This window comes from Acinonyx jubatus, chromosome A3 (assembly GCF_027475565.1).
Source record: "Acinonyx jubatus isolate Ajub_Pintada_27869175 chromosome A3, VMU_Ajub_asm_v1.0, whole genome shotgun sequence".
Lineage (NCBI taxonomy): Eukaryota > Metazoa > Chordata > Mammalia > Carnivora > Felidae > Acinonyx > Acinonyx jubatus.
This window is the reverse complement of record NC_069388.1, coordinates 61,237,565-61,254,951: the sequence shown is the minus strand read 5'-3', so window position 1 is coordinate 61,254,951 and position 17,387 is coordinate 61,237,565. Positions and strand designations below refer to the sequence as shown.

Sequence of the window (17,387 nt, the reverse complement as noted above, 5' to 3'; positions counted from 1 at the left end):
TGATAGTAACACCTACCTCAAACAATTGCTATAAATATTTAAATGAAGAAAGGAGTGAGGGCGCCTGGCTGGTTCAGTCAGAAAAGCATAAGACAGTTGATCTCTGGGTCATGAATTCAAGCCCCATGTTGGGTGTAAAGATTACTTAACAAAAGGGGCACCTGAGTGGCTCAGTCGGTTGAGCATCTGACTCTTGATTTCAGCTCAGGTCATGATCTGGCAGTTTGTGAGTTCAAGCCCTGCATTAGGCCCTGTGCTGACAGCTCAGAGTCTGGGGCCTGCTTCAGATTCTGTGTCTCCCTCTCTCTTTGCCCCTCACCCACTCGCACTCTGTCTGTCTCTCTGTCTCTGTCTCTCAAAAATAAATAAACATTAAAAAAATTTTTTAAAGAAACTGGGAGTCTCTGGAAGGTTTTGATCAGAGGGGGTTTATCATTTAAGTGTTTTAGAGAATCACTCTGCTGCTGGCTTGAGAAAAAACTGTAGGGAGGAAAGGGCAGAAGCAAGGAGACCAAGAATATTGGTAATCCAAGTGAGCAAGGAAGGTGCCTGGGGCCTGGGTGGTGGCAGCAGAAGTGAGGAGAGGTAGCTGGATTTTAGATGTATTTTCAAGGTACAGTTAACAGATTTGTTGATCGATCTGATAGAGGTATAAAGGAACCAGAGGAAAAAAGGATAATTCCAAGATTTTCTGGCTACAGCAGCTGGAAAGATGGAATCGTCATATACTGATAGGAGGGAAATCATGAGAGAGATATGTTTTGGAGGAAAGATATTTTAATTTTGGTGGTCCTGGGTTTATGCATCTACTGGAAATCCAAGCAGAGAATGGGCCCTCTGATCCTAACCATCATCCCAGTAAGACCAAATTCCCAATATTTAAGAAGAGCAGTTGGGGGTCAGGGTCGGAGGAAGTTTGTCAGCTGATTAGTGCTCAGTAGAGAGGACTTTCCCTCACCTACTGTGATAGCCAGCTTCCAAACGGTCCCCTCTGACCCCTGCCACCTGCTCCTGTAGGGTCCTTTCCCGTCGTGTATCAATTTTGGTCCATATGACCAATAGGATATGGAAGATGTGGTGGTACGTCATTTCTAAGGCTAGGCCATAAAAGACATGGCTTCCATCTCAAATCATGTATTACAGGCAAAGCCAGCTACCATGTTGTAAATAGCCCAATGGAGAGGTCCATGGGACAAAAAACCAAGTCCTCCTGCCAGCATCCATGTAAATGAGCTTGGAGGTGAATCTTCCAGCCCCAACCAAGCCTTCAGATGACCTCAGCCCCAGCCAACATCTTGACTTCAATTTGTGAGAAACTCTGAGCCAGAACCGCCCAGCTAAACTGCTTCCCAGTTCCTGACCCACAGAAACTATGACATAATAAGTGATTATTATTTTAGGCCACTAAGTTCTGCATTTGTTATGCGGCAATAGGTAACTAACATACCTGTCAAAGTCAAGCGAAGGAGATGCTCTAAGAAAACTTGGAGAGAAAAAAAAAAGAAAAAGAAAATTCGGAGGGTCCTGCAAGAAGAGAGACTGGCATCTTATTCCACAATTAGACTTCTGCTTAGGCAGTAGACTTACTCTTTTGCCCTGGGTGGTCTATACTGCAACCATTGGGTGGACTCATTCAAGAGGGGCTGCCTGACAGGCAAAGTGTATCTCAATGGCAAGAAGCTGGAGGGGAGGAGTCCCAACAAGGGCTGAGGTGAACTTTCTACTATGAGAAACCAACAACTGGACACACACAACATACAGTCAAGTGGCAACAACCACAAAGTCGGGGGCGGAGGGGAAGGTTTCAAACTATGGGAGATTAAGCAAAGACAAATTCTCTTTCTTCCCTTCTTGCCCTTCCAGGCCCCAATATTGGAGAAGTTTGATCCTGAAAATGAAGAGGGAAGTATCCTAGAACAAGCACATGACCCATTTCGCTTGACACATCCACACATCCACAAACACCTCCCCTCTCCAAAACTGGCTACAGTGATTGGAGAACTGAGGACTGACCAAGGCCCTTCCCCACTCCAAGTCCAGGGAGCAGAAACTGTGATCTCCAGTTAGGGACTCTCTCCCCATATAAAAGCCTACAGCAGACTCCTGATTGGAGCTTCTTGGTATCCTGTCCACCCTAGGTGGACAATTGTCCACCCTAGATGTCAACTGTTATGGCCTGAGGTACTTTGTACAGGCCTGGTCAGTTGTCTGTCTCCAGTAGAATCCATGCGAAAGGAGGTGGGACAGGTCCCCAGAGAACAGGGAGTACTGTTCCCTGAAGAAGGGGACAGGAAGCTGGACAGCTCAGAGCAACAGATGCCCACTACATCTAATCCTGTTGATCTTTTTTTTTTTTTTTAATGTTTATTTAGTTTTAAGAGAGAGAGAAAGAGAAGCACAAGCTGGAGTGAGGCAGAGAGAGAGAGGGAGACATAGAATCCGAAGCAGGCTCCAGGCTCTGAGATGTCCACACAGAGCCCAACGCAGGGCTTGAACCCACCAACCATGAGATCATGACCTGAGCCAAAATCAGACGCCCAACTGACTGAGCCACCCAGGTGGCCCTGATCTCTCTCTTTTTTTTTAATTTTTATTTGTTTTTGAGAAAGAGCGAGAGGGTGAGTGGGGGCAGGGCAGAGAGAGAGGAAAAGAGAGGATCCCAAGCAGGCTGTGCACCGGCATTGCAGAGCCCAATGCAGGGCTCAATCCCAGGAACCTGTGAGATCATTACCTGAGCCGAAATCCAGAGTAGGACCCTTAACTGACTGAGCCACCTAGGCACTCCATGATCTTGTTGATCTTATCTTTGCCTTCTCTTGATTGCTTAGGAAAATTACACATCAGAGAATTTAAGTGAGGATAGAACCTGATTATCAGACCCAGTCCCCTCATGTTGGAGATAAGGCCCCAAGGCCCTTCGGGCCTCGCCATTTGTTGAAGGCTCTACAGGTATTTGGTACCTGCGCAATTGTTTGGGACAAACCTGTAGAAATCTGGACACTTGGGAATGAAGGTCTCAAAGGCCGTCTCCTTTTCTGGGCAGGGCTGGGAGACAATAAGATTCGGTGATCAGGAACTTGCCTCACTGATCTGCCTGGGGAGATTTATTGCCTCATGTGGATTATGCCAGGCACTGTGGGTGTGGGTATCATTTATAAGGAGAACATTCAAACTCCCACCAGTCTTCCTAAGTTTCATACAAAGAGAATTCCAGTGGATGCTCATGAGCAATGCATGAGACTGATGCCAGTATTTTTCAACTTGGAGATCAGCCAAGAAATCACTTTAGTTAGGTGCAGGGCAGACTTTTTTTTTTTTCTTCATTTTTTTAAGACATAGGCTAGAGTGGAAATTGTATTATGGGGTAAATGCAATTTCATGAAACAGTTTTCTAGCTGCAATTTTATATATAAAACTACTGGCTAGAAGCTTCCTCCTCATTTCCCATTCCTGGCCCCCAACAGTATTATTCCTAGCCCCTTTTTTAGGAAAACCCAATTCATTCCACAAATGCATATGGAATACCAAGCATGTTGGATACAGAGATGACTATGACACAGGTTTTGTCCTTGAGGGACTCTCAATCCAGTGGGAAATGGCCTACAGTCCAGAGTAAAGGAGAAAATGAAGTGGGCAGAAGGTGGCAGAATACAGAGAAACAATTTCTGGGCAGTGGATAGGGAAGTTGGGGGAACTTCTGTTTTCTATTTATGATTTGAATTTGTTGCAAGGAGCATGTATCATTTTGGCAATTTTAAAAGCCCAGTAAAAATATAAAAATACAGGAATGAATAAATGAATAAAATGTAATATGAAAGTCCTGGCCTGAGGGAAGGAAAAGAAACATATTTAGGAGCAGTGCTACCAAACTTGGGCTCATTTAGTCCCTTTAGTACAATCCAAGGGTCTCTTGATCCCCATCTTAAAAATGGAGAAATCAAGACCCTAAGAAGTCAAGCACTATTGCCCCAATTCACCATCTGGTAAGGGACAGAGCCCATGGCATTTCTCTATAGCCTGTTTCCATTTGCCAGCTATGAAAAAGGGTTGGAAACTAGGGACAATGACTTCAAGAAGTTGTTCTTAAGCTTTTGTAAATACTCAGTGTTTTTTATCTTGCTCTTCCTTACTTTTCTCTTGTGATTAACAGTTAATCTCTTAACATAAAAAAGGGTCTTGGTGTTTTTGGAGGCAGAAGGAAAAGCTTGTTGGGGTACCCAGTCTTGGGGACAGGGCTCTCCAGTGCAGGAGGGGAGGAGGAAAGCAGAAAGGGGAGTAGGCAGGGCCCTGGAGCTCAGCCCCTCTCACACCTGTGCTTGCCTGGGACTCTTCACAGGGGCCCTGCTCTCCCCAGGAGGACTTGCCTTCTGGGTTGTCAAATCTCTCAGATCTGAGTGACAGGCTTCCCACTTTCCCACTTGCCAGCCTTTGCAGCCTGAACCTGCATGCACCATGACAACCCCTGTCACCTCCAGCAGCACTACCTGCACCCCAGCCTCCTTTGTTCCCTTACCACGGAGCCCCAAGGGGTCCAGGTGGTCTTGTTTAGTCCCTGATGATCTCCCTTGGCCTCTCTTCTCTATCATCCTCTATAGACTTTCTGTCTCGCAGGGAAAGGGAAGGGAAAGACCTCGAAGACAGTAGCTAGAGTTGGATGCAGATACACAGTGGGGCTAATGAAATCTGAGTGTCCTCTAAAAATCCCTGCCTTGTCATGTCCATCACTATCATGGTTACTGATCATGTTCATTGAGCTCTTACCAGGTGCCAGGCATCATTTGACTCAATACTCCAGAATGTCCCAGAGTCCCAGGTTACACAGGCAATCCATGGCCAAGCCAGCCCCACAGTGTGCCTCCTGAGCTGTGCCTGAACCCCTATGGTGAGGCATCCTCCCTCCTGTGGTCCTGTCCCAAAGGAGAACAATTTGTCCTATGGCCATGGAGCTTTGAAACCTACCCAATTAATACAAACGCTTCCTCCCCTTTGCTGTTCTGGCATTCTACTTCCTGTCACAGGCACATCCTATTATTGGCCTGAATCCGTTGTTCTGATGCTTTCATCCCCTCCTCTGGCTTAATGAGGTGTCTGTCTCAGGTAGAAAATGATACCAGGTCCTCATGTCCCCACTTGTTGGGGTGACCTGAGTTGAGATTTGAGCCACGGTACCATCTCAGCTACCCCCATGCTTGCTCTGTCCCTCTGTGGAAGGATGACTGCCCCTTCTTTCCCAAGACAATTTAATAGCACAGATATAACTTGCAAATGCTCAGGGTTATTGCAGATTTGCGGAGAGCTGGTGAACAGGCCACTGCATGTATTGATGTGGCCCCTCCCTCACTCTGAAAATTGCTCCCAACCAGGCTTTTGAACCCCAGGGCCCACAGCATCCTCCAAGAGACTTGGGGGGGCATGGCAGCCCTCAGGCTCTGAGCTCCACCAGCAGATGGGCTGCTTATCTGGCAGCAACTCCTCATCCTGGACACCCAAATGTTGAAGAGGACTAAGAAAACAGCCTGGGAGGATCACAGCCTGAGGAGTGGAACAGGAGATCCCAGGTTACTATTTAGGACCTTGTTCTTCATTGGATTCTTAGGGTCAGCACATCGCCAGGTACAAAATAAGGGGCAATAGACTTTTAAGCCTGTCTCCCTGCACAGGACCAGAAAGGAGTGCTCTCCGGGAGGTGTAGACATGTTGCCATAGGGCCCAGAAAGAACCTGTCAGGTCCCAAAGTCATGAGTGGAGTGCTCTGTGATGCTCAGAAGTCAGGTACCAGACCCCTCTGAGAAAGACCTTCCCCAAACTCCTTACTTGCAAGTGGAGATAATTCAGGGGAGTAAGGGCTTCCACCCTGCAGCAGAGAAACAGGTCTGACCCCCAAAGTAGACAGACTTCTCATTTGCACATCTCTTTCTGCACTTCTCACAGCCTGGTTCACAGAAGCCACACATTGGTCCAGGCTTCCTGACTCTTCACACAGATAGACCCCCATCTCCATGTTGTCCCCACCGATCTGTGGGAGAGGTTTTTCAACTCTGCAGATCAGAAAAGTTTAAATGCCCTAACCAGAGATAAAAGCCTAGCAGGAGAGGTACCTGGGTGGCTCAGTTGGTTGAAGATCTGACTCTTGGTTTTGGCTCAGGTCATGATCTCCCAGTTTGTGGGCTGGGGCCCCACATTAGACTCTGTACAGGCAGTACGGAGCCTGCTTGGATTCCTTCTCTCTGCCCCTTCCCTGCTCACTCGCTAGACAGATAGATAGGAACAAATTTTAGGGGGGAAAAAAAAGCCTGGCAGGAAATGAACCTGGACTCCAGTCTGGACCTCAAATAGCTCCTCTGACACTTTATGAGTTCCACTGCTTTTAATTTTTTTCGAGAGATTCTTGTCTTCGCTGCCAGATTGAAGGCTCTGGGTGGGCAACAAGGTATTTCATTTCTTTACTTTGTTGATTCTGTTCTATTCACTTAAGTACGGATGTGAATGCAATTGTGGATGGATGGAATTAAATGAACTTTAGCAGAGACTAACTCTTCTTACCAGATTCCCACTTAAACCCAAGTATCTCAAAAGCTTTTTTTTCCCCTTCCCTTTGTTGACTTCTCTTATTGGACTCAGTGCATATACAGGGAGCTTCTGAGTTTGACAGTTTGAAAAGGGCAAAATAAAAATAGCCAATTGGTCAATAATAGAATGGTAAAGTCTCTAAGTACCATGGGAAGGGTGTTTCCAGCTGGCTGGAAAAAGATGAAATGAGGTGGACAAAAGCCTCTCTGAAAGCTGGGCTTGCTCTGAGGTGATGCAGGTGGCTCATCCTGTATCGGTGGAGAAGGGAGGGAACAGCCAGTCCAAGGTTCTGCTTTCTGTTTTTGCTCTGTCTCGGCTAGTGCCCAGCCGGGGGCTCCTACTCCTTACAAAAGTGGCCAGCTAGAAACACTGTAGAATATGAAGTGAGGCACCTACCTGAAAGAGACTGCTTCAGGCTGGCCTAGTATGCACAACACTATAGGATTGTTCCTCTCTGGGCTCTTTCCGGCTGGTATTGATTGTTGCTTTTATTGGCAAACAGTATACCACAACAAAAATAAACACATGTGTTTGTGCAGGGAGAGAGTAAAGTGGATTCTGTGTCTCCAGGGTTGGGAAAAAAACTTGCTCTGAGACCCAGTGGTCAACCTGGTACCCGATTCCCTATTTTGTGCACCTCTGCAATTATTGTGAGGTTGTTTGTCTGTCTGTCTCCTTCCCCCTAACAGGGCAGGCGGCTGCGGTCTTCCCCACACCTCCTGAGTGCTTGGTGCTCAATTCATAGTCGCTAACTGACACCAAGGTAGGGCCATCCAGGAAGTAGTCATTTCAGGGCTAGGCCTGGCGCCACACCTCTCAGCTCATTTTCACATGCGTCTGCTCCAGCTGGCCAGTCACCACCACAATTTGGGGTTAGGGGTTTGGTCTGGAAGGGCAGGCAACAACATCAGCTACACAGAACATTCAGAATTGCCCTGTCCTGTTCAATGCCTAGGCCAAGTGTTCCCATAAGCTTAGTGAGATGGTGCCGCCTTGTCACTCTTACTCCCGTTTTATAGATATAGAAACCTGGTATGAGAGACACTCCAATGTGCCTTACCAGTCACACAAGCCTGTTCTTAAAATAGCAATCTGGAGGGACTCCAACTTGTGCCTAGATTCAATTTCTTCATCTGTTAAATGGAAAAATAACACTATCTCTTAGTGTTGTGCAAAGGATTAAATAAATATTATGCATGTGTGTTTACTTGCTTATTGTCTGCTCTAGACTGTAAACTCCAGGGGGCAGGGGCTTTGGCTTATTCACCGCTATATTGTCAGAGTCTGGAACAAGATGCCTGGCACATAGGAGGGACTCAACATTTGCGTCCTAAAAGGAAATGACCTGAGATAAGACTAGGACGGACCCTGGCCCCTCTTTCTGCGGGTACAATCTATATCTTCAGTTTCCCAGATTCTCCTCCAACCAGGCAGCCACTGGCCAAAGGATGTCTCAGACTGGGGGCAGGGCCGTGGAACCTACTTCTGGCTTTGGGACAAGGTCATCAAAACCCTCAAGAGTGCAGAGGCCACAAAAGTCTTCAAGGGGCACTCTGCAAGGCCGAAAGGCCTGTAGGCCTCTCAGGCCTCAGACCTCAGGTTCTCCTTTTCTTTTTTCTTTTTGTACCAGTAAAAGCATTTTTCTCGCCCGAGCACAACGTGGTACTGCTTCCGAGGTTCCAGCAAAGAGCAATCCCCCCCAGACCCGGCCAAGAAAGCGCCAGGGCTCTGGGGAAAGAGCCGAGCATGCGAAGCCCGGCTAGGTTGCGGCAGAGGAGCGGCGAGACCAGGAGCGCAGGCCTGGGCAGCAGGAGAGCGGGCCGCGCGTACAACCCGTGAGCAGAAAGGCCCGCGGGAATGGCCGCGCGAGGAGAAGGGCGGGGCGAGCGTCCGCCCGCGGCTCCCGCGCTCAGGCGCAGCTCCACCTTAAGCGCGGGACCCCCTTAAGGGCGGGCACCGGGGCCGCGCTTCCAGAGGCGGGGTCTCCCATGCAAATAAGGGGCGTGGGTCGGCGGGGCGGGGCGGGAGGGGCGCTGACCTGACGTCAGGCCTGCGGCCCGGGCAGTTGGCTCGGCGGCGGCGAAGCGGCAGGAGCAGCGGCGGGAGCGGGGCCGCGCGGCGGGGCGCGGGGAGCGGCGGCGGCCGAGCCGCAGCAACATGGCGCCGGTGGGCGGGGGCGGGCGCCGGGGCGGCGGGCCGGCCCGAGGGCGCCTCCTCCTGGCGACGCTGCTGCTGCTGGTGCTGCTGTGGGCGCGGGGGGCCCGGGGTCAGAGCGACCCCCAGCGGGGCGCGATCCTGGGCATGAGGCTGGCGAGCTGTAACAAATCGTGTGGGATGAATCCGGATGGCATCATCTTCGTGTCCGAGGGCAGTACGGTGAACCTGAGGCTGTACGGCCAGAGGCTGGGCTCCTTCTCCAGCAACCTGATCTCCTTCACCGAGGTGGACAACTCCGAGGCCACCCACAACTCCACCAACTGCCCCGAGCTCACCAAGGACCTGGTCGTCCAGCAGCTGGTCAACGTGAGTCGAGGGAACACGTCCGGGATGCTGGTGGTGCTCACTAAGTTCCTCCGGAGGAGCGAGAACATGAAACTGTATGCACTGTGCACCCGGGCTGGGGTGGACGGGCCCTGGCAGAGGTGGACCGATAAGGACTCGCTGCTCTTCATGGTGGAGGAGGCTGGGAGGTTCCTGCCCCTCTGGCTGCACATCCTCCTCATTATGGTGCTGCTGGTGCTGTCGGGCATATTTTCTGGTCTCAACCTGGGGCTTATGGCCCTGGACCCCATGGAGCTGCGCATCGTGCAGAACTGTGGCACCCAGAAGGAAAGGCGCTATGCCCGGAAGATCGAGCCCATTCGGCGCAAGGGCAACTACTTACTCTGCTCGCTGCTCCTGGGAAACGTGCTGGTCAACACCTCCCTCACCATCCTTCTAGACATCCTCATTGGGTCTGGACTCATGGCGGTGGCCTCCTCCACCATTGGCATTGTCATCTTTGGGGAGATTGTACCTCAGGCCTTGTGCTCCCGACACGGGCTGGCAGTGGGTGCCAATACTATCATTCTCACCAAATTCTTTATGCTTCTCACCTTCCCCCTCAGTTTCCCCATTAGCAAGCTCCTGGATTTTGTTTTGGGCCAGGAGATTCGCACTGTTTACAATCGGGAGAAGCTGATGGAGATGTTGAAGGTAACGGAGCCCTATAATGATCTGGTGAAAGAGGAGCTAAATATGATCCAGGGTGCCCTGGAGCTACGGACCAAGACCGTGGAGGACATCATGACCCAGCTCCAAGACTGCTTCATGATCCGCAGTGATGCCATCCTGGACTTCAACACCATGTCGGAGATTATGGAAAGTGGCTATACCCGCATCCCCGTGTTTGAAGACGAGCAGTCCAATATTGTAGATATTCTCTATGTCAAAGACTTGGCCTTCGTGGACCCTGACGACTGCACCCCCCTCAAGACTATCACCCGCTTCTATAACCATCCAGTGCATTTTGTCTTCCATGACACCAAGTTGGATGCCATGCTGGAGGAGTTCAAGAAGGGTAAGGCCTGATGCTCGCCCTCTCCGTTAACTGTCTTTGTGACACCTCTCATTCGCTTGCCTGTTTTGTGTCTGCTGGTCTTAGTGTTTTTGTGTGACTCTTTTCCTTTGCCCATCACTTCCTGTGCCTCTGAGGTGAATGGTATTTGGGACAGCAGGAACATTTCCTAAGCGTCTGCTGTCTGCCAGCTACTGTGCTTTGTGCTTCAGGTGAATCAGAGCTGAGACACACTCGTGCACTTGGAGGGATAGAGCAAGGCCTCAGGGAGCTATTGAAGCAGGACAGAGTAAGGCTAATGCCTTAAAAGAGGCCACGGACATTAGAGTGTGGAGCCCCACATCTGAGTGGGCTGAGGTGGGGAAGGGGCTGGGGACCTGGGAAAACCTTCACATGGGAGGAAGCATTTTAGGAGAGCCTGAAGATATGGGGAGACGTGGTACTTGAGGCACGGGGAACCCCATGAGTTGCAGAGCACCTGACTGGGGTGGCAAAGGATGTGCTTGTGGCCCAGCAGATGGTCCTGTTGAGCTGGGTATAGGCTCTGCCGCTCAGTGGTCAGGGGGGAGAGGCTGAGTCATCTGGGGCCTTTGGAAGAGCCTGCAGTCAGGGCAGTAAGTTTGCTTGGAGCTTGGAGCTTTCGGAAGTTTTGAGCAAGAGTGATGTTACTGGAGCTCCTAGCCCACAGAAGCCGAATTGGGAGGTCTCTGGTTTGCTCCCCACTCAGAACAGTGCCAAGTAATGCTTTCGACTACTCGGCAGAAGCAAGCACATCAAGTTTTGGTTATTGTTCTGTCTTTTTGCAGGCGCCAAACATAAGCTTCCCTCCTGTGGTCTGAGAATCTTCAGCTGGCCTTGCAGTGCCTTGTGTTTTTTTCTCACATGGGTTCTTGGCCAGTTCTCAGGTAGTTAGAAAGGCACTTGGAAGTTTTACTCACCAGCCTCAAAGCTCAGGACACACACCCCTTTCCTTACTTCCAACAAAACTTTTCCTCCCACTTGTGCCACCCAGAAGCCCTCAGTGGCAGTAAACAAGCCAATTATGGAGTAAAACCCTCCTAGGCCAAAGGGAATGAGGAGGCAGAAAGGGAAGCTCTTCATAAAGGAATGGGGGAAGGGACCAGGGATTTTGCTTCCTTTCCCCATAGGTAGAGCTCCTGCTGGCTGAGGCAGCCTGCCAGTTTAGGGCTGGGAGCACCTTCGGCACTCAAGCAGGGAGCAAGCCTCAGACGCTTGTCAGTCTATTATTTCATGAGAGTTGGGGAGAGCCTGGAACTGGCTAGGTCAGTGGTGGAGGGTGGGATTGGTAGGAGGAAGCCCTGCCAGGTTTAGTCTTAAAAGATGCTCTCTGGTCAGGGCCAGAGTGGGAGATTGGTACCCTCCCTTCATCAGTTTGAGAGAGTGACTCGTAGCATCAGATCTGAGAAGGACTTGAGTAACATGAGTCCAAGTGGGAGACAGTCTGGTAAGGTGGCTTCATTGCAGAGGGACTGAAGGGACATCTGGTGGTGATGGCACAGTGTGGGGGGAGCTTTGCAGGTCCAGGCCCTAGAACCTGTCTGTCCCAGGTAGCTGAGCCTGAAGAGCAGTGAGGATTTGTGCCCCACCTTCACCCTGCAGCCTCTTGGCCCTGAGGACTTCTCCCATGTTGCTTGGTGAGGAACCTGGTTGGGACTCACCAGGGCGGCTTCCTGCTCACCACCTCTATGGTCCTTGGGACTGTTGCTGGTGACACACCCTACAAGCACGTTTGCATCGTTCATCTCGAGTCTGGAAACAGCCAGTGTGGATTGGCTGGGCTGGGCTTCCCAGCCCCTGATCAGCAGGGTTCAGCTCTTGTCTGGTGGGAGCTTCCTGGGGTTGGCAGGACCATCTTTGGACTCATCACGTAAAAAAAGTATTACTTCAGGAAGCTGGGAACATAGAGCTAGCATCTTTCGGCCCAGAGCTCTGCTGAGTGGAACTCTCCAGATGTACATTTTAGTTCACTAGACCTTACTTAACAGGGGCCAGTGGTCTGAACCTGAGCCCCAGCCCTCACCCTAGCCCTGGAGGGGGTGCTGCTAATTCCATGGAAATGCAGGCACAGTCTACCCAGTGCAGCATGAAGCCCTGGAGATGTGTGTGTGATATGATGGTCACTCCTAATGGACACATCCTCGGGCTTTGTGGTTCCGTCCTAACTCATTGCCACTCTGGGCTGCCCCCAATATGGCCTCTCCAAAATCTTTCCATCTGGCATTTACCTGTGAAGTCTGAGGCCCTCTAGGACACGGAAACACTTTGCATTTGCACCTTAAAAGATTTTCTTTACAAATCTGATGTTTGGAAGGCTTCTTTTTTAGCTAAGAAAAACCCAGTGAGCAAGCTTAACATGGCCAGCATTGTCGGCAGCATCAAAACAAGAGCTGGGTGCCTGCCAAGTGTGGTCAGGCATCTGCCTGAGGGTCTTATGCTTCAGTAGACTCTTCAGCATCTCCAAGTTGGGTGAGGGCCCAACTCTGACCTCTGCCAGAGTCTTTCTGCTCTGAGTGTAATTCTGTTTTAAGGTCATTTTGTCTCCTCCTTGTTCCCCAACATTATGAGTTCTGTGTGGGTAGGGATCATGCCTTATTAGTGTTTTCACCACTTAGTACCTGGCAAAGAGATGGGTCTGTAGTAAATGTTTCTTAAGTGAATGAATGAATGAATGAATGCATGAACAACTAATGAATGACTGACTATCTGGCAAGCCCTGCTGGCCTTCTTACTGTTCCTTGAAGACACCAGGACACTCCCACACTAGGGCCTTTGCCCTGACTGTTCTTCAGGCTGGAATGTTTTTCCCCAAACGTTACATGCCTCACTGTCTCCCCTCCCTCCTGTCTGCTTCAACTTTACCTTCTCAATGAGGCTTTCCTGTTGTCCCATTTGAAACTATAACCTTCCATCCTCCTTGACCTTCCTGATCTCTGCCACCCTGTGCTAATGTTTCTTTTTTTATAGCATAAATCACTTTCTAACAACTCCGTAATTTACAGATTTACTATGCTATTTATTGTCTGTCTCCTTCCGTTAGAATATAAGTTCCAAAGAGCAGAGCTCTTTGTTTCGGTCACTGGTGTATCCCTAGGCCCTAGAATGGTTCTTGGCACATAGTAAGACATCTCAATAAAAAGTCATGGAATGAATGAACCTGTTAGATTTGAGACAGAATTGTCCCCAGTCCATAGGTATTAGAATTTTGAGGAGCTGGATAAGGGATAAAGTAAAATGGGTGTTGTGCTGTTTATCCAGGGGACTTGATATTTCTAGTTGCATCAAGACAGGAGGAGCTCCTACAGTAACGTATAATGGTTCACAGACTGAGAAGCAGAGTTTGGGGTCCTTTTTTTTTTTTTTAATTTTTTTTTTTAATGTTTATTTTTGAGAGAGAGACACAGAGCATGAGCAGGGGGAGAGGCGGAGAGGGAGACACAGAACCAGAAGCAAGCTTCAGGCTTCCAGCTGTCAGCACAAGAGCCCGATGCGGTGGTTGAACTCACAAACTGCAAGATCATGACCTGAGCTTAACTGGTCAGATGCTTAACTGACTCAGCCACCCAGGCGCCCCATGGGGTCCTTTTTTTTTTTTTTTTTTTTTAAATATTTATTTATTTTTGAGAGAGAGACAGACAGACAGAGTGCGAGCAGGGGAGGGGCAGAGAGTGAGAAGCAGGCTCCAGGCTCTGAGCTGGCAGCACAGAGCCTGATGTGGGGCTCCATCCCACAAGCCGTGAGATCATGACCTGAGCTGAAGCTAGACGCTCAACCAGCTGAGCCACCCAGGTCCCCAGAGTCTGGGGTCTTGAATGTGATGCATGGTTCCCCTTTCCTGTGCTTCTGTTTCTCTGAATAAGCAGTTTTTGGCCATCGGGAGTATACATACATAGCTTCACTCATTAGTGTGAGTCATGAAGATGCTCCTACACACTTAGACAGGCTTGAGAAGTTAGTTGCAGACATGAGGCTGAGCTTCCCTTAGAGACTAAGGTAGAAGGTTACAGCTTCTCAGCTGCTTTGCCTCCCAACTCAAGGCATTTATCATTAGATATTTGTTGAACCTCATACTGTCTGTGCAAGACATGGGGCTAGGTGCTGCAGGACCTCAGGAGTAAGACTATCTGATTGGTTAGAGCTATAAGGCCACTGAGAGGCTCATGCCATTTGAACCTTGGTCCTTTGACTTAAACCGACTTAAACCTCGACTTACACCTCGTCTAGAACTGTTTGCAGTACTGGATGTTGTGGTTGGCTTTGTCTACAGCTTGAGATCTTAGAATAGCGGCTCCCTGGGCTACTCCTGGCCCAGTTGCGTTTTTCCTTTACCAAAGATCCTCTCAGACCCTGGAGGCAAAGTGACTAATAAGCTCTCCCAAATCAGTCAGAAACTCCAGCCCCACAATGAAGCTCACCTTTCAGCTTTTTGCTGTCCTTTCCCTCTGTGACATTCCTGCCCTTTTCAGACACTGTGCTCATTTGTAGGCATCTTATCTTTCCCCACCTACTTTATAACCATCTAGCCCCCTGTAAAGACTTGGGTTTAAACTCCACCCACCCTGGTCACCGACCCATGAGATGACTTTGGACCTATTACTGACCTTGTAGAAAGTTACTGGGCATATATATTGAAGAGAAAAACAGCTAGAAATATTTTCATTAAAAACTCCTCCCATGTTTCCATCTGTGCCACAGCACACTTCTCCCACGTACGTTTTTCTTCCTGAAACAACTTTATTAAGAAAAAACACTGCATAATTTTGCCTTTACTTTTGGTTCCTACCATCTGACACACTTTAAGTACCTTATTTCTCTTTGTTTCCTGGTTTGTTCCTTTGTTGCAATAAACATCTAATTTTTTGAGGCCTATGTGTCAGACACGGTGCTTGCTGTTGGGAATCAGAGAGGACTAAAACAGTGCTGTTGACAGAACTCTCAGTCTACCGGGGACACAGACAGGTAAATGAAGCTTACTGTGCACAGTTCTGGTAGGTGCAGTGGGGCCAAGGAAGGTCTAGGCCTACGAGATGCTTCTGAAGTCAGAATAACAGGACTCAGTGATCATTTTGGAGATGTTGGAGTCAGAGCCAGGAAGTAGTTGTGAACATCTGAGGTTTCTAGCTTGGGATTCAGATGGATGATGTTGTCATTTAACAGAAGTGGGAAGAGGAGGAAGCAAAGACAGTTTGGAGAATTGGGGGTGGTGGTAGTGGTAAAGTGATGTGACCCTTGATTGGACTCCTTTGTGCTCACCAGAGCTGCTCACACTTGAACGTGCACCTGAACTGCCTGGACATTTTGTTAAAATGCAGAGTTGAGCTCAGTGGGTCTGGGGTATGGCCTAAGAGGCTGTATTTCTTTTCTTTTCTTTTTTTTAATGTTTATTTTTCAGAGAGACCGACAGAGCACAAGCAGGGGAGGGGAAGAGAGAGATAGGGAGACACAGAATCCGAACCAGGCTCCAGGCTCTCAGCTGTCAGCACAGAGCCCGATGTGGGGCTTGAACCCACTGACCATGAGATATCATGACCCGAGCCAAAGCTGGGTGCCTGATGGACAGAGCCACCCAAGTGCTCCTAAGAGCCTGTATTTCTGACAGGTTCTCAGATGATGGCCATTTTGCTGGTCTGGGACCACACGGAGCAGTGTGAGGGTACAGTCCATCCAGGCAAGTGTGCAGGTGAAAGTGCTTAGGTGGGGGCACTTGGGAGGGAGGCCAGAACCAGGGTTAAAGGTTTGGAAGTCATCTGAGAGCAGGCAGAACATGCAGAGCATGTAAAAGCTTGGTTAAAGTGACTCCTTGGAGAGATGAAAAAGAGCCAGGCAGGCGTGGTTTTGGGACCCTCCTGGGGAAACCAGATAGGGTGACGGCCAAGCATAGACTGGGGATGGGACAGTTAAGTCATAAGGTGCTGGGAGAGGACAGCCTCAAGAATGGAGAGCTGGGGCATCTGGGTGGCTTTGTCAGTTAAGTGTCCGACTCTTGATTTTGGCTCAGGTCATATCTCACAGTCATGAGATTGAACCCCGTGTCAGGTTCTGCGCTGACAGCACAGAGCCTGCTTGGGATTCTCTGTCTCTCCCTCTCTCTCTACCTTTCCCAGCTTGTGCTCTCTCTCTCAAAATAAATAAACATTAAAAAAAAGAAAGTGGAGAGCAAAGTCAGCTACACACCTGGTCTCTCACAGCTCCACCTGGAAATAGTCTCCAGCTGAGCTGGTGATTTGATCTTGAGAAGCTGCCAGGGAGCAAGTGTATCTGAGACGGTGACAGGAGCCGCCTGTTAGGGCAACGGTGCCAGCGGGGCAGCTGACAAAACACTGGCCAGGCTCCTCCTCACTTTCTCTTTGGTTAGGTGCTTGTGGGCATGGAGTATGGCCACCGTGGCTAGGGAGGTATGGTGCTGGCCGGCAGGCAGCTGCACATCTCCCCGTCGCTGGCATCCTATAGCCTGTAGGCCAGGCTCCGTAGGGAAGCCAGGACTGACGGCAGTTTCTTCAGCCTCTTGACAGATCACTTCCCACAGCTCTTACTTGTGTATTGGAAGGCACTGCCTTTTGTCTAAGCCCTAAGAGCTTAGATCGTACCAATCTAACATGCTGGTGTTTGCTTTTCAAAAGTCCTATATTTTCAGTTAGAAAGCCCAGTCCCAGAGTTTCCCTGAACACCTCTGGTCAGGACAGGGGGTATTGAACAGATGCTTAAATAGATGAGTGCACAGAAACACACAAGCACAGGACTGTGTCCTACAGGAGAATGGGTAAGGGGCAGGGCCTTTGGGGAAGCCGATGCCTTTCTTATCAGTAGAAGTCTGGGAAGGCATTCCAAAGGAGGTGTCATTCTAGCTGGATCCTCAAAGGTGCATAAGATGCAACATTTCCCCACTTCTGTGCCTCTTATTCTGGGAGATTTTGGACGAAACCACAGAATGAGAGATGAGTGTATTTGTCATTGATGCCAACTTAGGGTAAAACTGCTTCTGCAAATTGTGATCGCTCCTCAGCCCTTTCCGTGGATGTGAGAGTTCAGGAATTTCCCAGAGGCGCCTGAGACGGCCCTCAGCTAGGAGGATGGGGTGTAGCTGTTGGGAGCTGTTGCTGCTATTTGATCCAGCTGCCTGCTCTCCTTCTCTGAGCCGCTGTGTCTGCTGTCCAGTACAGCTGCCCTGTGACGAGATGCTGGCCCATTCTGTCCCTCAGGTTACCCCTGTTGTCACGCCTGAGTGTGCCAAGAAAGACATCCT

General features: G+C 49.6%; 2 protein-coding genes across 7 annotated transcripts in view; one reads left to right on the top strand and one right to left on the bottom strand.

Annotated features, from left to right (window-relative positions):
* LMAN2L (lectin, mannose binding 2 like) overlaps positions 1-8,740 on the bottom strand; it is a 95,676-nt gene extending 86,936 nt beyond the window's left edge. The window contains exon 1 of one of the 3 annotated variants that reach the window (XM_027072597.2): positions 8,609-8,740. The gene's annotated coding sequence lies outside the window, so the exon portion shown is untranslated. The remainder of the gene's footprint in view (positions 1-8,608) is intronic. The other 2 variants (XM_053200529.1, XM_053200527.1) reach the window with 2 other exon arrangements.
* Positions 8,644-17,387, top strand: part of CNNM4 (cyclin and CBS domain divalent metal cation transport mediator 4) — a 40,058-nt gene continuing 31,314 nt past the window's right edge. For 2 of the 4 annotated variants that reach the window (XR_003424862.2, XM_027072592.2), the window contains exon 1: positions 8,646-10,129. Coding sequence is in view for 3 of the 4 variants with exons in the window: in XM_027072592.2 (XP_026928393.1) it covers positions 8,728-10,129 (1,402 nt within the window). In the remaining variant the exon portion in view is untranslated. Of the gene's footprint in view, positions 10,130-17,387 lie in introns of all 4 variants that reach the window. The other 2 variants (XM_053200521.1, XM_027072593.2) reach the window with 2 other exon arrangements.